Here is a 24,447-nt window from a genome sequence, read left to right on the forward strand (position 1 = left end):
CTTCCTCAGAGAAACGTGGCTACCGAGAGAGATGTTGGGCTAGCAAGAGAGAAACCAGCCCTGCAGGACAAGGAACAGGCTCAGCTTGGCCTCACAGAGACCTGAGGGGACGTGGACTCTGAATCCTGGGTGGAATGGGACGTTCCCAGCCTGCTAACCTAAGGGAACATCTTTTCTTTTAATAAGATAATACTGAGTAATTGATTTTTAAATACACTGAAATCAAATGTCCCGAGGCCAGAGCAGGATCCCAGCTCTGCCATCAGCTCCGAGGCCACTGGCAGAGATGGAAAGCACAAGGGAAAAGAAAATAAAAATGAAATCTCCTTCAAGTGCCTCTCTGGCTCCGGGGCAAATGTGAATATCTCTGTAAAAGGTACAACAATTTTTCTCTATTAAAAAATAGATTATCAAAAGGGAGAAGCTGGTGGAGGCACCAGGGACCAGCGAGGTCGAACAACGGGGAGAAAATCCATCTGCTTAAAAACCACAACAACAACTGAGCAAAAATATTCATTTCTAAGATAATTTATTCCAATCTCTCTCTCATATCCCATCCTTCACACAGTCCCAGTCGAGGAGGGTTCATGGCTATTTTTTATTGGATTTTAATTGTTTTTATAGAAAAATACACATGCAAATAATATATATATACTTCAGCGCTGAACATTTCTTTTCATGTTGGAAAAAATAATAATAATAATAATAATAAAGAAATGAAGGAGGATTTGGGAAAGACCTGAGTGGAGACAGAGCCAGGGAAGGCCATGGGGATGGGATGCTCCAGGATGCTGAGCTGCTCATGGTACAGCACATTTTTTCCAGCAGGAAGGGGTTTATTGGGATGAGGGACCAACATCAGCCCCTGTCCCCAACAAAAACCCTTCTCCAGTGACTCTGCCCAGGTTTGGGAATGGCCAAGGAAAAATTGGTGCTGGATTTGTCCTTCCTACAGGACCCAGCACGGATCCCATCCCCAGCAGCAAGGGAAGTCCAGCTTAGGTAAAAGCATCACTTTGATGCTTGGAAATGACACCAGAAGCCAAGAGCTACATGGAAAAATTATCCTTTTATGCTATTTCCTATGGGATAGAGCTGGCAGCGCAGGGGAAAATGGGTTGTTGGAAACCTGGACTCGTGTTTCAGGATGAGGTTTTTGGGGTGAGACTGTTGAACCCTTGGCTGTACAGGGCTGGGGGTTTCTGCCCCTGTGGGCTGCTCCTTGCAGAGGGAGCAGTGATGTCCCCATGTCCCCAGCAATGTCCCCATGGCCCCAGCCTCTCTGCAAACACCGTGCCAAGGTCCAAGGGATAAAACAGAGCTGCTGCCCCTGGAGCAGAACAGGAGGTGTCCTTTGGACAGGGCTGGTTCAGGTTTGATGGATGAGCAGCTGGAGCAAAGGAGGGGGCAGAGAGGAGCAGCCTGGGGAAGGAGGACACGAATCTACTGCCACAGGATGCCAGGAGGCTTTGGGAAATGTCACAATGCAGCAGCATCCCGGCACTGACAGGGCAGCAGGGAGAGGGATGAGGTTTTGTCATCTCCTCCCAAGGCAAGCAGAGCTCCTCTGCCTCTGCCTGCAATCCTGCCCAAGGCCATGGCTTTTTTCCTACTGATCCAGGCTAATGCTATGGAGCAAACTGCTGTCCCTTTGCCCAGAGGTACAAACCCACACAGGCAGCACAGTGAAGGTTTCCCAAGGGAAGGATTTCCCTCCAGCTCCCAAGGAGGATGGCACCAGAGCTCTGCCATCCCCACCTCTGCCCCCAGCATGGCCCCGCCCTGCCCATGTCCCCAGGCAGTGGTGACACCCTGGAGCCAGCACAGAACCTGACTGGGCGGTGGCCGGGTGCAGCCCCAGCTCCTGGCTGTGCTCCCTGCATCCCGGGTGCAGCTCCAGCATCAGCGAGGGGACTCCAGCAGGGAAAGGCAGCCTCGGATCCCTCTGGATTTGCCACCAGAGCCCTCAGCATGGGGGGCTGCGCACACAGCACCTGGGGGCTGCACAGCCACCGCTCTTCCTGCTTTCCCCTTGCGTTTTGTTTTGCTTTTTAACCAACCAAATTCACCTTTGGGAGCGTCTACTCCGGCAATAGAGGCGGGAGGGTCTGGCGAGGGCGGGGGCTGTTTGGCTCCTATGTCTACAGGCTGCCCTGGGGCAGCTCTAGAGTTTGATGGACGATCATGCAGGTTTTATTGCAGCTCGCGTGTGTGGTTTGGTTTGTAGGTAGCCCAGCTGCAGTCTCAGGTAGCCCCGGGCGTGGGCTCCTCTCCCTCCCCACCTGGCCGGCCGCCGTCTCTCCGCCTCTGCCCGGCGGCTACTCCGGGGCCATCTGCTCGATGTGGTCACTGAGCAGCTTGTATTGCTCTGGGAAGGAGAGAGAGAAGGGCTCAGGGAGGCTGCTGAACCATCCCATCCGCGCTCCATCCCCCGGGCTCCCCCCTACCTTCGTCCAAGTTGCCGATGGTCGCCTGCTTCTTCAGGAAGTCACTGCAGAGCTTCTTGTTGAGGCCAAACGCCAGCATGTTGTGGATGAAGGTGCTGAGGGAGGACAGAGATGCTCTGGGTGAGAGAATGGCCAGGCTGCCCCTTCTTCCCCCCGCCTTCCTCCTCCTCTCCACAGCCCCTTGCAGCAGGCACCGGGATGATGCTCAGCTCGGTCCCTTGGGGTATTCAACAGAAGGGGCAGGAGCAGGTCCCAGGGAGAAGCCTCAAAGATGCTCTGCACCATAGGGGATGTCCCCAGAGGGGGATCAGCTGGGAGGTGTCCCCAGGGGTGGTGCCCGTGCCCTGCTCACCCCAGCTGCCCGAAGGTGATGTTCTCATTGAAGCGCAGGCTGTCGTCGCGCTCCTCCTGCGTCATGTGGCACCACTTCTCCCTGCAAGGAACGAGCCAGTCTGGCACCACTCTGTCACCACTGTCACCTCAGCACCCCCTGCCTGCTTCCTCCCACCCTGGACCACATTGCTGGAGGACAGGAAAGCACCCAGAGCCCCTTGGAGCACAGGATGGCCCCTGGGTGTGGTGCTGGGTGCTGGATGAGCTCACAACATGGATCCATCTGCAGAGCTCCTGCCCTGGAGCAAAGCAAGAGATGCCCCAGGAAAAAAAAAACAACCTTATTCAGCCTTGGCTTTGCCTGGAAAGGTCCTGGTTAAGAGCTAAAAATATCATCGATCCCTCCAGCACAGAGCTCACCTTCAGTGCCACCGTGTGCAAGGGAGGAAGCAGGGGATGGCCCTCCCAGCAGGGCTCTGCTGAAGCCCCCCAGCCTGGGAGGGTGACAGGGGGACACCACGGCAGCTGTCCCTCACCTGCAGCGAGGCTCCAACTCCCCGAATCCCAGCCAAGGTGCTCCCCAGACATACCTCCCCCTCGGACAGGGCAGGAGCTCCCACACCCCTCCCCACGGGCCAGCAGCGCCCTGAGGGTGCCCTGGCTCCACTCTGGCTCCCTGCAGCTGCAGCAGCACCTTCGGGGGTGGAGGGGTTAAAGCTCTGGGTGTTTGCAACCAGCTCTAGGCAGGGGCAGAGTCCCCAGCCCGGGAATCAAGCCTGTGCCACAGGGATGTCACTCGGGGTGGTGGCAGCAGGGCTCGGTGCATGCATGCCAGGGAAACTACAGCTCCAGGGTGAAGCCAGCCCCTTCCCAAGAACCAGATGAGGTTACAGCCAAGGAAAGGAGGAGGAGAAGCGAGGAAAAACAGGGATAGGCAGAAGAAAAATGGAGGAGAAGGAAGAGGAGAACACCAGGAGAAGAAGGGACGCTTGTAGCTGGCCAGAATACCAAGCAGGAGGGGGGAGCTGTGCTGGGAGGAAACTGGGATAGAGGGGGTCTCACCCAAAATTCAGAGAGGCTGGCTCAGCCCCAGTGTGCCTGGAACTGGAAGAAAATGGGAAGTCAGACCGGCTGACCCCACAAAGGGAACCAGTCCCCACTAAATCACCCCAACCCAAATGTGCAGAGCGCTGAGCTGAGCCTGCAGCCAGCAGCTCATTGTTTACAGGGCTCTGGAAACGCACACAACATGTTTCAGGGGACTTTTTTTAAATAAAAGAAGGTGTAATTTCTCTCAGATAAAGCTTAGGATAGCAAATAAAACCCCCAGCCAAATGCAGAGGCTGAAAGGAGAGGGGAAGGATCAAATTAAGGGGCTTTGATATCTGGAAGCAAAACTTCACAGACCCCACTGGCTCACTTACAGGAGAGGCATGTTTGTAACTCTTTTTTTCCTGCCTTTTTATGTTTTGGAGGGAGGAAGAAGGGAGAAAAAACATTATCAAAGTGCCCCCAAAAAAAGAAAATCTGGCCACGTTTCTGGCTTATGATTACGTGCCTGGGAAGGGAGAAAACCCACATGTGGCTCCACTCAAAGCCTTTGATCCTCACCAGCAGGACAGGAACAGGGGTGAGGAACCCCCTGGGCTGTGGGGTTGCATTTTGGGGTATCCAGGGAAGCCTTGCTGTGCCTGGAAGTGCTGAGAAGTTTCCATTAACTCCTTCCTCTCCCAGCAGCAGCAGCAGCAGGGTTTCCCCCCACACAGCAAACCCCAGCAGTGATAATTACAGCATCCCTCAGCCAGGACATCCCTCAGCCACACAGAAAATTCACTGCCAGGCTTCCAAAGCTCCTCATCCTCTTGCTAATGCCATCACCTGGAGGGATTTGCCCCCAGACCCCACACTCCAAGAGAGCAGTGACTGTTCCCAGCTCGTGGCCCCAAGGACACGCTCCCAGTTGTGACATGCAGCCCTCCCCATTTGCAATTTTAATTTCGTTAAGGGATGGCAGCAGAAAAGTGCATTAAAAATGGAAAAGGAGCAGCTTTTCCAGCTGGCAAAGGACCCCCAGCACCTCTAAGTGGCAGCAGAAGCCAGGAGCAAGCAGGGAGGACAGGAGAGGGAGATGCTTTCTACACAAAGAGACTCAGTTCATGCCCAGAACCTGCCCAGAGGGATGTTCCCAGAGAAATATCACAGCTTGAAACCATTCAGGCTCCTTTTTAAGAGCCACATGAAAGAGGAGCCACTCTAAACCCCTCAGGCCCTTGGGGAGGGCGATGCTCACGCTCCAACCTCCGGCAGCTGCTCCTCCTCCTCCATGGAGGAAGGGCCTTGCAGAGCCTCCCAAAACACATCCCCCCCATGCCCAGGGCAGGATCTGGACCTGAAGGGAGCCTGTGGGCACTAAGGAAGGACAGGGACAGACACACCTCTTCTCCTCTTCCTCCCCAGTGTTCCCTCTGGAGCGGCGGCAGAAACGGGGCCCACAAAGGTGGCGCGTGAAAAGGTCATGCAAGACAGAGGGGCGGAGGGGAACGGAGAGAGGAAGAGATGGAAGAAGGTTGTTAGAGGCAGAGAGAGAGAGGAAAGAGAGAGAAAAAGAGGAGTTTAGTTCTGATTCCTTCCCCCCTCCCCTGCCCTCCCCACCCAGAGGAGGAAAAGCCTCCCCAAAGGTCTCGCAGAGGACAAAGCCCGGCAGCCCCAGAGATGTCCTGGTCACCCCAGCACAGAGGTGGCCTCAGCCCCATCCTCATGGATCTTTCTGGGCATCTGCCATGGCCAAGGACCGACCTGCAATTCCAAACCCAGCCCCAGCCACGTCCTCCCAGCAGGGATTTCCATCCTCAGCTCCCTGTAAGGATTCTGCATCCTCTGCAGAGGACTCGGGGGGGTCACCACCACCTCCCAACCCCCTGAGACACTCAGAATTCTCCAGGCTGCAGCTCCCAAAGCTCCTTTGTCAGCCAGGCTTGCTCCTGCAGCCGAGGCAGGCTCAGCCATCAGATTAATTGGGAGAGGCACTGGGAGCAGGGAGCAGCTGCCGGTGGCGTCTGTCCTTGTGAGGCACTTGCTGCTGCTAATTTGGGGCTTAATCAGAGCAAATGCAGTCATGGCCACACTGCTGCTCTGTAGGCTCTTCCCGTGCTTGCTTGGGAGGCAAAAAGGGAAGCAATAAAGGGGAAAACAGGGATTGATCCAAGAGCTGAGGCTGGCACAGCATCCCAGGGCTGCGAGCCAGGGCTGCTGCGCTCAGCTCGGGGTTTGGGGGGACAAAACGGGGGCTGGCTGCTCCACGGGGCTGGCAGAGCTCTGAAACGGGGAAAACGGGCAGCTCCAGGGCTCCAAGGAGAGCTCAGAGCCTCAGGCACTGCACAGACAGCGGGAGGGGCCGGCTGGGAATGGGAAACTGCTGCCAGGAGAGGAGGGAGAGGCTGGAGCCCTCACACAGCTCCAGGTGCAGCGAGAGATGGGCACAAGCTTGGTGAGTGCCTCACCCACTTCTGCACCCCCTGACATGAGCAGCCTCATCCCTGGCAGGTTTATTCCAATTTGGGGGCTGGCAGTGCCACCAGCGCCAGCTTCTGTCCTTGCTGGCTGCTCCTGGGGACAGCTGGGACATCCCCTCCATCCTGCAGGTGGCTGCACCTCCCACCTCCCAGACCTGCTGGCAAACTCAGCACCAGCTGCCTGAGCCCTGGCTGGGATTTCTGGGCACATCTCTAGGGTTTGGTTCCTCCAAAAATGCTGCAACAGCAAGCAAGAAACCCTTCCTGTCCCCAAAGCCCTGCCAGGCTGCAGATCTCACCAGCACTGCCCGCTGCCCAGCACTCCCGGCAGGATTCCAGTGGGGATGGAAATCAGAGCATTTCCCCAGGGCTGGACAAGCTCAGGGCTGTTGGGAGGAGCCCCCTGGGGGGCTGGAGGGGACACAGGGTGTCCTTTTCCCACAGGGACGTGTCCTACCTGGTGGTGGGGGACCTCTTCCTGCGCTCGCAGTGCACGGCGTCGAAGAAGGCGGCGTTCCAGAAACGGAGGTTGTGCCTGCAGGGAGGGAGGGAACGGTGGGAATGGCTAATTGGGATTTATAATTGGGTACCACAGAGTGCCCAGAGCAGCTGGGGCTGCCCCTGGATCCCTGGAATTGTCCAAGGCCAGGTTGGACAGAGCTTGGAGCAACCTGGGACAGTGGATGGGATGGGATGATGGGATGGGATGATGGGATGGGATGATGGGATGGGATGATGGGATGGGATGATGGGATGGGATGATGGGATGGGATGATGGGATGGGATGATGGGATGGGATGATGGGATGGGATGATGGGATGGGATGATGGGATGGGATGATGGGATGGGATGATGGGATGGGATGATGGGATGGGATGATGGGATGGGATGATGGGATGGGATGATGGGATGGGATGATGGGATGGGATGATGGGATGGGATGATGGGATGGGATGATGGGATGGGATGATGGGATGGGATGATGGGATGGGATGATGGGATGGGATGATGGGATGGGATGATGGGATGGGATGATGGGATGGGATGATGGGATGGGATGGGATTTAAGGTCCCTTCCAACCCAAACCACTCCAGGATTCCCCAGTCTCACCCAGCCTGTCCTGAGTCCTCCCAAGGGTCAGGGTGGGCCAAACAAACCTGGCAGATTCCTGGAGCAGCCTTTGGTGGCTGCACACACGCTCTCATTGGCACAAGGGACGTGCCAAAGCCAAGGCCAGCTCTGTCAGGGGCACTGGTGAACACTGGGGACACATGGCCAGCAGGACAAACCCTCCCCAGGCAGGAGCCAGCTCGCCCTGGGGCTTTACCAGATCGGCTGCTGCTTGAGGTGCATGTACAGGTAGATCTTCTCCCCTTTCTTCTCCTCCTCTGGGCTCTGCAGGGACACTGTGGGGACACACAGTCACACACCAGCACCCGGGGGACTCCCAGCTTCCCACCCACGTGGGGATTTTGTGCTCCCTCCCAGTCTGGTGGCTGAGCAGTGGGATGGATTGCAAACCAAACACATCCCTGCAATGGGAGGAGGAGCTCTGAGTGCCCTTGGAGGGCAGGGCTGAGCCCTGAGGAAGGCAGGAATGCCCCAGGAGGATCCTGGAGGGACGGGGCCGCTGCTCTGGGAGCACGCAGACTGATGCACCACCAAAGCCCAGGGGCAGTGGGTGCCCAAACCTCTGCGGCCTGTGACACTGAGGACAAGATCCTTGCAGAACGAGAGTTGTGACTGGAATTTCAAACCCAGCCCCAAGGAATTCCAGCATTTCCACCCCTCTCTCCTTCCCCAGGGGTGCCTTGGCCATTCCTATTATCAGTGATGCTGGCTGCACTCACCTGTTTTCTTCAGCTTCTCCTTTGGTTTGTCTTCACCTTCTCTGTGGCACAAGAAATCGTTGTCAGCTCCAAAAATCCTGTCCCCCCCAACAGCCCATGACCCCCTGGCAGAGGGAACCTCATTTGAGAGACCCCCTGATCCCATGCCACCACCCCCAGGGCCAGAAAGGTGACAAAGAGACAGTGAAACAGGGACATCCCTCCCCTCAGTACAGAGATGATGCACAAGACCACCGGCTTGGAACCACACAACTCCATGGCTGCCTCGGTTCTGAGACAAATCAGGAGGAATCAGGACAATGGCCAAGGGAAACAGGACTCCCAGACCATGAGGTGACAGTGACTAAGGATGGGACCAGGCTCTCGTGGTGGCCCCACACCCCTGGTCATGGTGCCAGCCCAGCCCCACAAGGGACTGGTACCCACTCGCTCTTTTTGGTGCCAGGACCCTTCAGTTTGGTCTCCAGGCCCCCAAAGAAGCCCTTGACGTTCTCTGTCTTGGCTGAGGTGTTTTTCAGCAGCCTCTCTGCAATGTCCTTCTTCTCAGCCAGCCAGGTGTTCGCTGACTTCAGGTACGAGTCGATGCTGCCTGTGGGCTTCTCCTTGGCCTCCAGGGGCAGGGCCTGAGGCTTCCCTGGGGAAAATGTGCCAGGAGCTCAGTGGGCACAGAGCCCTGAGTGCTGCCAGCTGCTGGGGACCTGCATCCAGCTCCAGGGTGCACCAGCAGGAGATGGGGACACCCCAGATCCCCTCCCAGTTCCTGGAGGTTTTTATTTTTATCCTCCCCACTCCCATTTTGGATAGAAAATCCAACCCTCCCCCCCCCCGTGGAGGAGCAGCCATTGCACACCAAACAATAAACCAAGGTGCTCCTGGGCTGGGGTGTCCACATCCCACCCTGGGGCTGGGATCACCTGGGGGCTGTCACACACAAATATTCCTGGCTGGAAGCGAGGACAAAGCAGCATCACCACCCCAGCAAGGGGCTCTGCCAGGTTTGCATGGATTCTGGGCTCTTTTCCACCTGGGGCACCCCTCCAACTCCTTTCCCACACACAGGACACATTTCACAGCAGCAGAGCCTCCCCAGGGGTGCAGGCTCCCTTACCTATGTAGTAATAGGTGAAACACATGGTCATGAGGTTCTTGGCAGGGCTGAAATCGTCCATCTGGTGACACCTGGCACAGAGGCAAGACCCAGTGAGGACACCCTGTGTCCTCACTGATGGGAGCCCAACAGAGCTCTGCCCTCAGGGCCTTTTGGGGGTTCCCACAAAGCCCCAGAGGGCCCCCAGGACTTACTCAAAGAGCACGAGGGCGAAGGACTGCATCAGGCGGTAGAAGGTCTGCTCTGAGACACACTTGGAGTTGCAGCGCTGCAGGGACAGAGCCCAGGGCTCAGCACAGCAGCAGGGACAGAGCCCAGGGCTCAGCACAGCAGCAGGGACAGAGCCCAGGGCTCAGCACAGCAGCAGGGACAGCCTCAGCCCCCCAGGACCCCCCCCCCCATGGCCAGGGAAAAGAGCACTCATGGCTGAGATTCCCCTCAGAGACAGCGTTGTGCCTGTCTGGGTTTGGGGTTTTTTTAGGGAATAGGATGTGTCTGAGTGCTGGTGGGATTTAATTTTAAATAAAACGAGTGAATTCCCTCCCACGTTGCACCAAGGGTGCGTTTAACTGCTCAAAATGCATTTATTCACTCCTGTGTCTCCCTCTGCTGTGGTTCCTCACTTTCCTTCAGTTCCTGCCTTCCAAAAATACTTCTCTGGGAGATGATTCAATCCCCCTGGCCTGAGGCAGTTGCAGAGCCCAGGCAGGATCCCTGCTCCTCCCCAGCACTGCCCTTACCTGGGCGCTCACGTATCTCGCAAACCACTCCCTGCCCTTCCCGTCCTCGCTGCTGCACAGCTCCCCAAACCTGGCCTTCTCCTCTTGGTCCAAATCCTCTCTGCAACAGGGAAAGAATAAAAAACATCATTCAAGTCAAGGATGCGACCTGTACCCCCCCCCTTGGCATCAGCATCCTGGTGCTGGAGGAAGGCAGAGGAAGAGGAGGAGAGGAGCATCCATTTTGTCACCCCGCGCCTTGTGCTGCTCTTTTCTCCCTCCTTGGCAGGAGGGAAACCAAAGGCAGGGGGAGAAGGGAAGAGCCAAGGACAGTGAGAGCAGAAACTGAGCTCCAGAGACAGGCAGGCAGCCCCAGAGCAAAACCAAGCCCTGTTGCTGCTCCTCACGCTCCATTTGCTGCATCCAGCCTGACACGGAGCCACGGAGAGCTGGGGGATGCAGGGCTGGGGGCACAGCCAGCGGCTGCCACGGGGCCCCTGGGCACGTGAGAGCCACTGGCACTTCCCTGAGCATCGGTGGGGAGAGGGGATGGGGACAGTGAGCCCCTGGCATGGCAATGGGGACAGAGAAGGGAGGGAAGCTGGGGGTGGAAGATGCGGCCAGGAGAGGAGTGCAAGGCAAAAACCACTGTAGCCATGATATTTTCTGAAAAATCCTTCCCTTGGGATTTTTTCTCCTGAGAAGCTGAGAGGCCTCAGGAACAAAATGCAAACAATGGTTATCTGCTGCTGTGGAATGCAACAGGTGCATCTGGGATTGGTCTCATGTGGTTGTTTCTAATTAATGGCCAATCACAGCCCAGCTGGCTCAGACTCTCTGTCCCAGACACAAGCCTTTGTTATCATTCTTTCTTTTTCTATTCTTAGCCAGCCTTCTGATGAAATCCTTTCTTCTATTCTTTTAGTATAGTTTTAATATAATATACATCATAAAATAATAAATCAAGCCTTCTGAAACATGGAGTCAGATCCTCATCTCTTCCCTCATCCTCAGACCCCTGTGAACATGGTCACAAACCACATCCCCCAACGCCACGAGGGGGAAGGACAAACTGCTGCTCCTGGGGTGGGAAAGCAGCCAGATCCACCCCCATCCCCTGGGATGTGCCTGTCCCTGCTCACTCACCCCCCAGTGAAGATCTTCTCCACGTAACCCCGCATGAACTCGCGGCGCTCGTCCCGCGGCGCCGACTCCGAGCTCTGGCCAGAGGAGAGGGACTCGTTGGAGGAGGAGCGCCGGGGGCCGCCCCAGTGCTGGGGAGAGCCCCCCATGTCATTCTCGCTGTCTGCTGACTCGGTGGCATCGCTCTCCTCGGCTGCCACGTCCCCTGTGTCCCCCGTGTCCCCGTTGTCATCCCCCGGGTGGCCGTTGTCGCTGGGGACAGCGGGAGGAGCCGGCTCTGAGGGGCCACAGGCGGGCGTTTCGCTGTCAAAGTCAATGAGGTTCCCTACAGGCACATCCAGAGGGGCCTCCATGGCTCTCCCAGGGGATGTGGCAGTGCTGGGGACACTGGCTGTTTGTCCTTTTGTCCCTCACTGGGGCGTTGAGGCCATGGCTGGCAGGAAGCTGGCTAAGGCAGGCAGGACCTCCTGTGGGGGTTACCACAGCACATCTGAAAGGCACAAGGAGGACAAAAGTGAGGACAGGACCCCGGGGAGCCACCACCATGGAGCTTGGGCAAGGCCACCACCCACGATGTCCCCAGGATGTCCATCAGCACTGAGGGACAGGCAGACAGAGCTGGCTCCTCTCCAGCAGCCACGTGAATCAGCAATCCCATGGAATGCTCACATGCTGTCGGCGCCGCTCGAGAGGGTTTTCCATCCTTTAGCCCAGAAAAGGGACAATCGGAGCCTCAGCTCCATATGTCACATTTGGGATGTGACATCTCGTGGCCTGACGGGCAGAACTGGGCTGGCAGGAGCTGGCAGGACACTGGTGGCTCTCCAGGGCAGCCCTGACATCCTCCTGTCCCTGGCCTCTCTCTGCTCAGGGCTCTGTCTGACCCCGTTGGGAAATGGGATCATCTCCGGGGTGGAGCATCCTGGAGTTTAACACACACTGACTGAGCTGGGAATGGGAAGGGGATGCTGGACACCACAGGAGCTGGAATGGGATGAGGATGCAGAGCTCTGGACTGCAGTTAAGGGGTTTGGCACCTCAAATTGCAAAGGTCCTGCAAAGGAGGTATAGGGAGCCCAGGGATGGAGATGGACTGGGATGCTCCAGCACGCGCCCATCGTGGACAGCAATGCAGCAAAGAGGCAAAGAGGCAAAAAAAAAGAGGCAAAAGAGGCCACCCTGAAGCTGCCCCCGTGTCAGAGAGTCACAGAGTACTCACTGAGGGTGTTTCTGGCCCAGGAGGGGGTGAACTGTAGTGTCTGAAACCCAGCACACACTGCAGCATCCGGGACAGGAGCAGGGACAGCAGCACAGGTGACAGTGACAAACCCAGGGCAGCACAACAGCAACACTGACACAGCCCCTCTGCCTTCCAGGGATCTGATCCCAGGACACAGGCAACCACCCCCAGAGCAAAAATCCCCCAGAGGACCAATGTCCAGTTCATCAGACAAACAGGAGATGAAGCTGAAAGCAGATCTGACGTGTTTCACCAAGCACAGCACAGTGGGAAAACAACCCCTGGGCTGCAGGAGCAGCCACTCTTCAGCAGCATCCCCCTCCTCCTCCTCCTTTCCTCCAGGGACCCTCTGGGGCACTGGACAGTGAGAGAAATACAGCTCCTTGAGTGGCTGGGACAGCAGGGACAGAGAGAAAAGTCACCTGGGGTGGCAGAACCCCTGCAGCCACCTCAGCTGGCAGCTTCTGTCCCAGCTTCCCTCACACTGAGCCCCTGGCACACACCTAAAGCTGCTCCCAGGAGCTGCAGGGACACTGCTGAGCTCCAGGAGCTGGGCAGAGTTTGGCCCCTGGGAGAGGAGCAGCCCAAGGCTGCAGCACAGCAGGGACTGGCAGTGTTCCCACAGGGATCCAGCCAGCTGCAGCCTGGCTCCGTGCCCCTGGCAGTGTGACCCATCCCAAACCACCCCTCCAGCTGCAGGGACCTCCATCCATCCATCCATCCTTGGATCTATCCATGGATCCATCCATCATCCATCCATCCATCCATCCATCCATCCATCCATCCATCCATCCATCCGTCCCTCCCTCCCTCCCTTCTTACTCTCACAGCAGCTGCAAAGTCCCTTTGGCACCGATGCAGAGAAGGTTCCAGGGAGAGCTCAGAGCCCCTTTCAGTACCTAAAGGGGCTCCAGGAGAGCTGGAGAGGGACTTTGGATGAAGGCAAGGAGTGACAGGACACAGGGAATGGCTTCCACTGCAGAGGGCAGGGTTAGATGGGACATTGGGAAGGAATTCTTCCCCACGGGGTGGTGAGGCTGTGGCACACAGGAAGGAGGACTTGGAGTTCAGCCCAGCAGCCCCAGGGAGTGCATCCTGCTCACAGGGGGATGGGAAAGATTTAATCCCTCACTGACCAGCTCATGGTAAAGCCCTGCCCTTGAGTGAAGGCCACCAAAGCTGTCCCAAGGTGTTGGCAGCTGCTGGGGGTGCCCAGGGTCCCCCAAAGGTTCTCAGCACAGAGCCCAGAAGAGCTTCAAACCCAAAACCAGCTGCAGAACCAGCCCTGTGCCCACTCCCCAACCTGCTCATTGCTCCAGCAGAACAATTCCAGGGGAGGAGTAGCCAAAATTCCAAACAAGAGCCTCAGGTCCCACAGCTGGCAGCATCCACTCATGGGCTCAGCTCAGCTGCACATGCCAGCACTGCCCAGGCACGGCAGCGCCTGGCTGGGTCAAGTCTGACAGTAAATGAGGGTTCTGGAATAAAAAGGGATTTTTAGGCTGCTTGGCAGCCTTGATGCAACATCACGAGCTTCAGCATCATCGTGAAAGTCAGCAGGTCTGACTTTAACCACGAAGCTCAACCAGACAAGTGGAGGCACCAGCCCAGAAATAAAATCCATGAATGTGCTGAAGCCATGTATGGGAATGCCACAGGAGGCCATGGTGGCCTGAAACTTTGGAAAATGCCTGATTTTACTAAAAAGAAATGCTGGGGCAGATGTGAATGATTCACCTACAGCTGCACATGTGTGCAAGCAGCTTTTATCCATGACCTGCCCTTGAATCCAGCATTCCTGGCTGGATCTCCCAGCATCCCTAAGCCCTGCACCGAGTTTCCCCTCGGGGCTTTTTCCAGGTGCTGAGGTCAGGGTTGCTCCCGGGCCTCAGCAATTCACACCTGGGCAATGGGATCCAATCCAATGGAAATCCCAGTGGGGAGCAGGCTTTGGCCAAGCTGTGTCCCAGCTCTCCTGTCTCTCCATCCCAGTGCTCTGCTCCCCAGAGCTGGATGACAAACTGAGATAGTAATCCCTGTTATCAGCTCGGGCTGTGGGTGACATCCCACACGGTGACACTGCTCCAATCCACACTCACTGCATCCTGCACCGAGACAGTGCTCCAGCCTGGAGCTGTCAGGGATGACTAAAAACTGTAATTAAAGCAAAGAAACCTCTGCCTGCCTCCTCCTGGCCTCAGCCCTGCAGTCTGGCACCCAGACACGGAGTGCAGGAGCTCTGAGAGCCCTGGGGGCACTCAGCTGCGGGAAAGGGGAAAATCCACAACCGATGTTCCTGCAGGACTCATTCTTGGCAGCACAGAGGGGACAACTCTGCTCCTTTGGACAAAGCCAGAGCTCTGCAGAGAGCCCTGGCACCGTGTCCATGCCAGGCGCTCCTGCATCCGTGCCAGGGGCTCCTGCATCCATGCCAGGGCTCCTGCATCCCGCTGCTGTGCGGGGGCGAGGGATGCTCACCTGGGCAGCACCTGGCCCCGGCCCGGGCAGGGTTTGTGCCCCGTGCTGCAGCTCAGGTGATGCCAACACATCCCACGCCTCTCTGCCAGCTGTGCCAGGGCACAAATCCTTCCCCAGCCTGCAGGAAAGGGGGCAGAGCGCTGCTGCCTCCTCCCAGCCCTGCTGCTGATGCCCTGCAGAGGAGGCAGCCCCGGGGACACGCTGGGAGGAGTTTTTGGGACACGCACAGGGTGTCACCGCCTGCTCGGGGGCTGGCAGAGCGCCACTGCTCGGTGCTGGCACCTCTCCACGCTGCGGCCCTCCCTGGAAACCCTCCCTTGTCCCATCCAGCCCGGGGGTTTGTGGTGCCCTGGCACGGGTCTGACACGGGTGTGCCACCCGCTCCTGGGGCTGGCACTGCCCGGGGACACCGCGCAGCCCCGCGCCCGCAGTTGTGCCAGCCCGGCCGGGCTCTGCAGGGCACCCTGAGCGCCTGCCAAGGAAAACTCCCTGTGCCGGCAGGGAACAGCGTGTTTCCTGCCGGGAACTGGTCAGTCTTGTTCCCCGTGTCCCTCCCCGGGGAGAACACGCCGGCACGGGGTCACGGCTCCGGGCTGCGGACCCGTTCAGTGCCAGAGCCCCAAACGCGCCCTGAATCCGGAGGTACCCCCCTCACCCCTTCCCAAGCACCCCGCTGAATTTAACCACACAAACCTCCTCGTTTAAACACATCCTGGTGCTTTGGAGAGCCGAAATTCCCCCTGGCTGGGCTGGCCCGTCCCCGCCGCAGATGCCGGGGCCGGGACGCGCTCCCGGCTTTGTCGGGGAGGCTCCGGCTGTGCCCGGGCCAAGGCACGGCCCTGCTGCAGCCCTGCCCACAGCTCTGCCAATCCCTACAATAATTCCCTGCATCCCAGGGGGGTGGGTACCTGAGAGCGGTGCCCAGCTGGGCTGGCACGGCCGGGGCAGAGACCGCACACACTCGGTGCATGCCAGGGTCAGCTCCCAGCCCATCCTGAGCCCCCACCAGGATCCCAGTCCCTGATGAAGGAGGATTTTTGGCGTGTGATACGTGCAGGTCTAGAGGATCTTTTCCCCAGCATCACCTCCTCTCCCGGCCCCAGTCCTGGGGCGCTGCTGCCTCCCAGGCGGATCCTTCCCCTCCCCGAGCCCGGCTTTAGCTCGCACGGAGCACTCATAAACCATCACCCAGCCCTTAAACCGGAGCCATTGCCCGGGAATCTGAACCCGGCGAGCTCCCAGCTTGCCCTGCTTCCCTTCCCGGGGAGCTTTTTCCTTTTCCTTCCCCCCGCTGCCATCAGACAGCAGATGGCAGCTCCCCATCCTGCCGGGCTTGCGAGGGGAATTAAATGTTTCTTGAATAGACCCGAGCTGCGCAAGCCGGGCTTTTGTGCGAGCAGCGGTTTCTCCTTTCACACTTCCCAGCGGCGCAGCTCCCACACGGCCACATCCCCAGGGGGCCCCAAAACGGGGCTACTTATTCTGCAATTCCCATTTTGACCTGGCAAAAATTCCTGCCGGGGGGGGCCGTACCAGGCTGTATTTTGGAAACGATCCCCCCGAAAAGCACACGCGGGGAGAGGCGGGGGGGGTTCCCTGCCCCAGCCACCCTCAGCCCCCCATTCCCATGGGAAATGGGAAACGCTGCTTCCAGCCCCTGCCGGAGGGGGGGACCGGGATGGAGCCGGGGGACACCGGGATGGAGCCGGGGACACCGGGATGGAGCCCGGGGGACACCGGGATGGAGCCCGGGGGGACACCGGGATGGAGCCCGGGGGACACCGGGATGGAGCCCGGGGGGACACCGGGATGGAGCCCGGGGGGACACCGGGATGGAGCCCGGGGGGACACCGGGATGGAGCCCGGGGACCCTTCCCGGGCACGATGGTTGCATCCCCCCGGATGTGCTGAACCCAAAACCAGCTGGGGAAAAAAAAAAAAAAAAAAAAGCGGGGTGTCCCCTCCCGAGCGGGATATGGGGTCAGAAAACGGATTAAAGCCCAGCCAAGCGCAGGCCTGTCCCCAGGCGGGGTCACGGCGCCATCCTCATCCTCATCCTCCCTCCTCCTTTACCTGCAGCCGGGAGCCTCGCAGCGCCTCGGCTCGCCGCTGCCCCGGCAGCATCCGGCAGGCCGGGAACGGGCGATGCAGGGACGCGGGGACGCTGCTGTCCCTCCTTCCTTCCCTCCCTCCCTCCCTCCCTCTCTCCGTGCGGAGCTCCGGCGCTCCCGGTGCCCACGCGCGGCTGCGCGCTCAGCGCCGGCTCCGGGAAAAGCTCCCGGTGCCAGCCGGGCACGCTGCGCTGGCTGCCCAGAGCCCTTCCCGCGGCACACGGGCAGCGTTTCAGCCCGGGAGCGATCCCCACCCTCCCCCAAAACCGGCCCCTGTGCCCCCTATATTGAGAAATGTTATGTAGGATCCCCATCAGAGAGGAGTTCCCCAGCCTAAAGCAGCTGCCCAGGCAAATATGCAAAATATTGACCAAACTAGTGTGGGGTCCCCATCAAAAGGGGACCAAATTATCTTAAGTCCCTGCAGATAGTGAAAATATCAAGGGAAATGAGGTGGGGTCTTCATTAAAGAGGGATTCTCCAGCCCAAACCAGCCTAAAGTCCTGGCACATGCAGATATCCCAAATATTAACCCAATATCTTAAAAGAATAAGGTGGGGTTCCCATAAAAGTGGGATTCTCCAGCCCAAACCAGCCTAACTACCTGCACATGCAGATATCCCAAACATTAACCAGAATGAGGTGGGGTTCCCATAAAAGGGGGATTCTCCAGCCCAGAACTCTTTGTCCAAGCCCCTCAGCACCCTGACATCTGGAATATTAAACCAAAACGAGCAGGATCCCCACCAAAGGGGGATTCTTCACCCCTTTCCTCACCTTTAGCTGGTTTTCTGGCCTCCCGAGCACTCAGCCCCCTGAGCATTGTGAATTATCTGCTCTGCCCCTCCCCAGCTGAGCCACTCAGGGTGGAAAAAGTCTCAGGTGAGATCAGAGGTGGGAAAGCCCCAGTGGGGAGGAGGAACTGGGTGGGAGCAGCACCAGGACAGGGGCAAAGCTTGGGGGAATTGTGCTGGGATCTGGCTTCTCCCGAGCCTTGGGAGAAAAACTCCAGGGGTTTCATGGCAAGAGATGGGGAACAGGGCAAGGCTGAGCCCCTGGGAGGGGGATGTCCCCCAGGGGGGTGTTACACGCCTGGGGGAGCAATTTTGGGGTGCTCTGCACAAAGGGGAGTCTCTGACACAAAGAGAGGCAAACGAGCTTGGACAGGAGGCCACCAAAGCCCCAGCTCTGCCCTTGCCAGCCTTCCCAAAAGGACCCTGGCACTGCCTGCATTAACCCAGAGGGATCTCCCTGAGGATTTGGGGGAGCAGAGGAGGCTGGAAACCCCCATATCAGCACAGGATCCCTGCTCCTGCTCATCCTCCCCACCCCAGCATCACCCCAACCCCGAGCAGAGCCCTTTGCTGTGCATCAGAGCCTCCCCCACGGACAGGGAGGCAGGAGCTGCAGTCCCACTCTGATCCCCAGGAAGAGCAAAAACCAGCCAGCAAAAACCTCCCCCTCTGGAGCAGCAAACTGTGTGAACCCAGGGAAACACTGCTGGGGTGGGAAATGCAGCACCCCTGGCACAGCCTGGCCAAGGCTGAGCTCTGCTGCTCAAGGGCACCCCTGGAAAAGAGCTCCAGGGCTCAGCTTGTGTGGTTCTCAGTGCTCTGGAGGCAGGCAGGGCTGAGGGAGGTGGGTGAGTCACTCCTGCCACGGAGCATCCTCGTCAGGAGAGCTCTAAGGATGTAATCAGGGTGAAACTGCTCATTGTCCCCTCCATCCCCACGCTGGGGACATGCACACCCTTCATCATCATCATCACCAGCTCTTGGAGGGAACAGCTCCCTGTGACACAGCTCAGCAGAAACCCAGGAGCATCCCTCATTGACTGAGAGCCCAGGGTGATTATTATAATTAAGGCAGACTTCAGGAATTGCAAGTGACAGGGAAAAAACGCCCCAGTTCTGACATGGCACCACGGGGAGGGGTTTGGTGCCTCCCCCTCTCCAGTCCTTGGCTGGGTTTCCACGTGGATGCCTGGCCTTTGGTTTTATTCTGTTTATTCTGCTCCTGACCCTGGGTTTGCAGCATGGCAGGTGGGAATCCTGGGAGCACACACATCCCTGGCACCTGGAGATGTTCCTGGCCAGGGCTTGGAGCAGCCATGGCAGGGGGTGGAACTGGGTGAGCTTGAAGGTCCCTTCCCACCTAAACCTGAAATTCCCGTGGTTCTGTGAGGTTTTGTGCCTCCTCCACCTCAGCTCACAGCCCTGCCTGGGAATTCTTCACCTGAGCAAGGAGAGGAGAGGCCCCCATCAGGGACAGGGTGACACCCCCATCAGGGACAGGGTGACACCCCCATCAGGGACAGGGCAATGTCCCCATCAGGGACAGGGCAATGTCCCTGTCACAGACAGGGTGACACCCCCATCAGGGACAGGGCAATGTCCCCATCAGGGACAGGGCGATGTCCCTGTCACAGACAGGGCGATGTCCCCATCAGGGTGGCACCCTCACAGCTCAGGGGAAGCAGATTTTGTGGAAGTTCCTGAAGCATTGGGTAATTTTTTGCCTCCCAGCCCTGAGCAGCAGGGTCAGGCCCAAGGGCAGACCCAGGAAGGGCTTTGGTGGCAGGGGGATCCCAGAGTCCCAGAATGTCCTGAGCTGGAAATGCCCCCCCAGGGACCATCCCAACAACCCCACCCTGTGCCTGGGGGTGCCCAAACCCTCCTGGAGCCCTGGCAGCCTCAGGGCTGTGCCCATCCCCGGGGACCTGGGCAGTGCCAGCAGCCTCGGGGGGGAAGAACCTTCCCTGAGACCCACCCTGAACCCGCCCTGGCCCAGCTCTGCCACTCGGGTCCTGTCCCGGCCACCACAGGGGTGTCAGAGCTGCCACTGCACTTCCCACTGGGATGTCAAGCCCTGCTGTGAGGAACGAGATAACAGCTCTGAGAAAAACCCCAAAGCTCCAATGAAAACCCCAAAACTCCAATGAAAATGCCCAAATCTCTGATAAAAACCCCAAAGCTTTGATAAAAACCCCAAAACTCTGATGAAAACACCAAAACTGATGAAAACACCAAAACTCTGATGAAAAACCCCCAAAACTCTGATGAAAAACCCCCAAAACTCTGATTAAAAACCCCCAAAACTCTGATAAAAACCCCAAAGCTCTGATAAAACCCCAAAGCCCAGGCCCTGTAGCCCCCCAGGGCCAGGCTGCCCCCGTGCCCAAAGAGGGGCAGCTCCTTGGGCAGGGCTGTGCCACCAGAGCCAAAGCTCCTGGAGAGGGACAGGGACAACCAGAGGCTCCAACAGCACCCAGCCACAGCCCCAGGATGAATTAATTTGCATTAATAGCAGGAAACCACCCAAGCTCCCCCAAAAAACTCACCCTCCACCATCTCAGGGCTCCAAGATTCGGCTCAGCCCCCCAAGCCAAGGAGGATCCCGGGCTCCTGGAGCTGGTGTGAGCTCCTGGCTGCTCCCTGGCCCCTCAAACCCAGCACCCAAGGGCAGCACAATGCAACCCCAGCGTTGCCACACCAGGGCTGGTTGTGACACAGCTGCTGAAAACCTGAGTAAGCTGCTCTTCCCCACTGACCCTCTGCAAATCCCTCCTAATCCAATCTTGTTTGTGGCTTTAAGCTGGACCCTCCCATGCTGAACACCCCTGTTTGCTCCACAGTTGGGAAAATCCTGGGCTTTTCTCAGTGCTGGGTGCAGATCTGATGCAGGAGGCACCAGTGTCACAGACATCTTCTATGAAAAATCCTTTCCTTAGGATTTTTTTGCTCCTGAGAAGCTGAGAAGCCTCGGGAACAAAATGGAACCAATGGTTATCTGCTGCTGTGGAATGCAACAGGTGCATCTGGGATTGGGCTCATGTGGTTGTTTGTAATTTATGGCCAATCACAGCCCAGCTGGCTCAGACTTTCTGAGAATCATAAGCCTTTGTTATCATTCTTTCTTTTTCTATTCTTAGCCAGCCTTCTGATGAAATCCTTTCTTCTATTCTTTTAGTATAGTTTTAATATAATATATATCATAAAATAATAAATCAGCCTTGTGAAACATGGAGTCAGATCCTGGTCTCTCCCCTCACCCTCAGACCCCTGTGAGCACCACCACACTCCAGAGCTTCCTTCTCCTCGTGTGTGGAGGTGTTTGGGGACAGGGACCTGCACCCCCAGCTCCACATCCCCCTGGCACAGTCCCTGTGTGCCCCTGGGCCAGCCTGGCACAGCCAGGAGTTCTCCTTTGCTGGGTTCTCCTGGTTTAAAACAGAGATTTCTCCACCTTATCCCAACACAAGGGAGGAGCTGGAGGAGACAAACCCTGCTCTGACCTCCAGCTCCCCCCACAAATCCCAGCTGGGATCCAGGTTAGGAAACCAGCCCCAAACCGAATTATTTTGGTGTGATATCCCCCCAGAAGGTGCCAGAGCCGCATTCCCACCACAGCCCAGGGCTGGGAATGCTCTGCCCTCCCCGGGGCCATCCCACAGATGGATCCCACATGGGGAGGACACAAAGCTGTGGGTTTGCCCCAGGCTGCCACGGCCACAAGCCTCTGTGGTGCCGATTGCTTCAGGGAGGAGAAAACCCTGCCCTGTGTCCCCAGGGCCAGCAAACATCGGCCACCACACGTGTGGCACAGCAGAGCAGCTCAGCCAGGAGCCAGGAGGATGGAAATGCTGTAATTACCCTCAGCATCCCTGGAATCTGCAGGAAAGTCTTGACACAGAGGAGGAAATCTGGTTTAGCTTTCCTAAAAGGAAAGCTGAATGTGTTTATAAAGGGAGGCACAGGTGGAGAGGCTGGCACAGGCTGGAGCAGTGGGAATGGAGCTCCTTTCCCTGTGCTTCCCCTCCAAATAATCCTGGATCTTGTTTGGATCCATCCAGCTCAGTGCAGGAACATCCTCAGGGATCTGCACCCACCAACTCTGCCTGTAAATCCACATGGAGCTGGGGAGGAGCCTCAGAGGGATCCAGGCTGTGCCAAAGCAGCCCCAGAGGGATCCAACCTGTGCCAAAGCAGCCCCAGAGGGATCCAAACCATGCCAAAGCAGCCCCAGAGGGATCCAACCTGTGCCAAAGCAGCCCCAGAGGGATCCAAACCATGCCAAAGCAGCCCCAGAGGGATCCAGGCTGTGCCAAAGCAGCCCCAGAGGGATCCAGGCTGTGCCAAAGCAGCCCCAGAGGGATCCAAACCATGCCAAAGCAGCCCCAGAGGGATCCAGGCTGTGCCAAAGCAGCCCCAGAGGGATCCAGGCTGTGCCAAAGATCTTCCAAACTAATGAGCAAATAAACAAGAATAATAAGAGTGACTGAAATAACTCCAGGCAGCTCCAGCTCAGGGCCCTGCAGCTCTGTGATGGGGTGAGCTCCTTCCAGTGGCGTCAGAGATTGGGATGGGATGGGATGGGGTGGGATGGGATGGGGTAGGGCAGATTGGGATGGGATGGAATGGGATGCCAGTGCCAGTCACCCCTAAATGACTATTTTTTAACACACACCCAAATCTACCCAAACCAAGCTCATTTTGAGCTGTGGCACAGAACAAGATGCTCTTTGAGGTCCCTTCAACCCAAACCATTCCATGATTCTCTGATTTTACCCCCCCAAGCTGCTCCCCTGGCCAGGCCCCTGGGCTCTCTGCAAGTGCTTTGTGTGTTGTAATTTCCCTTGCAGCCCCAGCAGTGACTCCTGGAGCTCTCTGTGTGTGTAAAGCTCCACCCCATGCTGGGTAAAACCCCAGCCAGGAATTCCCAAATTCATCTTTGGAGGCAGCAACTGCCACGGCAGCCATCCTGCAGAGCATGGACAGGGACAATGCAGGGGATGGATGTGACACTGAGCCGTGGATGTGTCACACAGGGCTGTGGATGAGCCCCTGGAGAGGAGCAGCAGAGATGCCACAATCTGGGATCTCTGCTCACCGGCGCTCGCCCTCCTCACCACCCAAAACAATGCGAAAACAGCAAATTTCCCAACTTTTGCCATTCCCTGCTGCAGCCCGGCCCCCGATGTTCCCTCCCAGCAGCTCAGCCTGCCCCCCTCCATCCCCAGCCTGCTCCGGGGCACCCCAAAATTCCCTTTTTACCTCCTGGCCCTGGAGCTGCTCCTTCCAGCGGCGATGCCGGACAGGGACAGACACGGGGACAGACACGGGGACAGACACGGGGACAGACACAGGGACACTCCCGCCGGCCTCTGCCGCTGAGCAATGATTAATTCCAGCTCCGGGTGACAAAGTGAAAGCCAAACAAGGCGAGGCCGGGGTGTCCCCGCTGCTTTTCCCTGGCCGCGGGTGCCGCCCGCCGCTGGCAGCTCCCGGCGGGACTGGAAAGACCTGTCCGGGCTCCAGAGGAGCGGCAGAGGCCAGCAGGGATCCGGCACCGCCTCGGGGCTGTCACCGCGCCCCGAGCCTGCAGAAGGGCGGGGGACACGGGGGGATGCATCCCACAGCCCAGAGAGGAACCCGAACCTGTTTCAGCCCCAAATTCCTGATGAAAACCCCAAAACTCTGATAAAACCTCAAAGGTCTGATGAAAACCCCAAAGTTCTGATAAAAACCCCAAAGCTCTGATGAAAACCCCAAAGCTCTGATGAAAACCCCAAAGCTAAATTCCCTGGATCTGCCCAGGGAATGAACACATTTAATAAAAACCCCAAAGTTCTGATAAAAACCCCAAAGCTCTGATGAAAACCCCAAAACTCTGATGAAAACCCCAAAGCTCTGATGAAAACCCCAAAGCTCTGATGAAAACCCCAAAGCTAAATTCCCTGGATCTGCCCAGGGAATGAACACATTTAATAAAAACCCCAAAGCTCTGATGAAAACCCCAACCCTCTGATGAAAACCCCAAAGCTGTGACGAAAACCCCAAAGCTCTGATGAAAACCCCAAAGCTCAATCCCCCGGGTCTGCCCAGGGAATGAACACGTTTAATCTGTCCTTGAGCCAGGCTGGGCCTGGAGGCTCCTGATTTATGGCTGGGACCCTGAAATGCTCGAGGAGTAACCCCAGGGATGCCCCATCCCAAATCCAGAACGCCCCGAGGCAGCACAAACAGCACAGCCAGGGGGAGAAAACGGGGGAAAACTGGGGGAAATGCAGCTTTACTCCTCCCTGATGTTTAATAACCTTTCTTGTCCTCTGAGCAGCAGATTTTTGGCAGCACAGCTGATTTTCCTCCAGGCTGGAAAAGCTTTGGAGCCCGGCAGCTGCTCCATCCCCTCACCCTGCACCAGGAACCCCAAAAAAAGGCTCCAAAAGCAGGAGGGATGCCAGGCTTGGGGGGGCCCTTCCTGAGCTCCCTGGGATCCCCGCAGCGTTCCCGGGCTGCTGGGGGAGATCTTTCAGCGCAGAAGATCCCAGGGATGCAGCAGAGCATCGGAGCCAGAGGATGAGGCACTTACCGGGCACGGGGGAGAGGCGCTGACAGCCCGCAGGAGGCGAGAGGAGGAGTTAATGGTGCTGCAATTCCCTCTGCCTCCATCGTTAGGGAAGGAAAACGCAGCCCAGCAGCCCCGCTCGGATGCACGAGGTAATT

At 57.6% G+C, this 24,447-nt stretch overlaps 1 protein-coding gene across 1 annotated transcript; it reads right to left on the reverse strand.

Moving 5' to 3' along the window:
- Positions 1–512: 512 nt before the first annotated feature.
- KIAA0513 (KIAA0513 ortholog) lies at positions 513–24,408 on the reverse strand. The gene is given in 14 exon segments (XM_036390373.1): positions 513–2,368; positions 2,448–2,542; positions 2,800–2,880; positions 5,216–5,245; positions 6,750–6,827; positions 7,621–7,699; positions 8,144–8,184; positions 8,570–8,777; positions 9,252–9,322; positions 9,446–9,519; positions 9,992–10,091; positions 11,117–11,481; positions 11,483–11,603; positions 24,314–24,408. Coding segments are annotated over 14 exon segments (1,473 nt in total). The 5' UTR covers positions 24,394–24,408; the 3' UTR covers positions 513–2,318.
- Positions 24,409–24,447: the final 39 nt, after the last annotated feature.

This window comes from Molothrus ater, chromosome 12 (assembly GCF_012460135.2).
Source record: "Molothrus ater isolate BHLD 08-10-18 breed brown headed cowbird chromosome 12, BPBGC_Mater_1.1, whole genome shotgun sequence".
In the NCBI taxonomy this organism is placed as follows: domain Eukaryota; kingdom Metazoa; phylum Chordata; class Aves; order Passeriformes; family Icteridae; genus Molothrus; species Molothrus ater.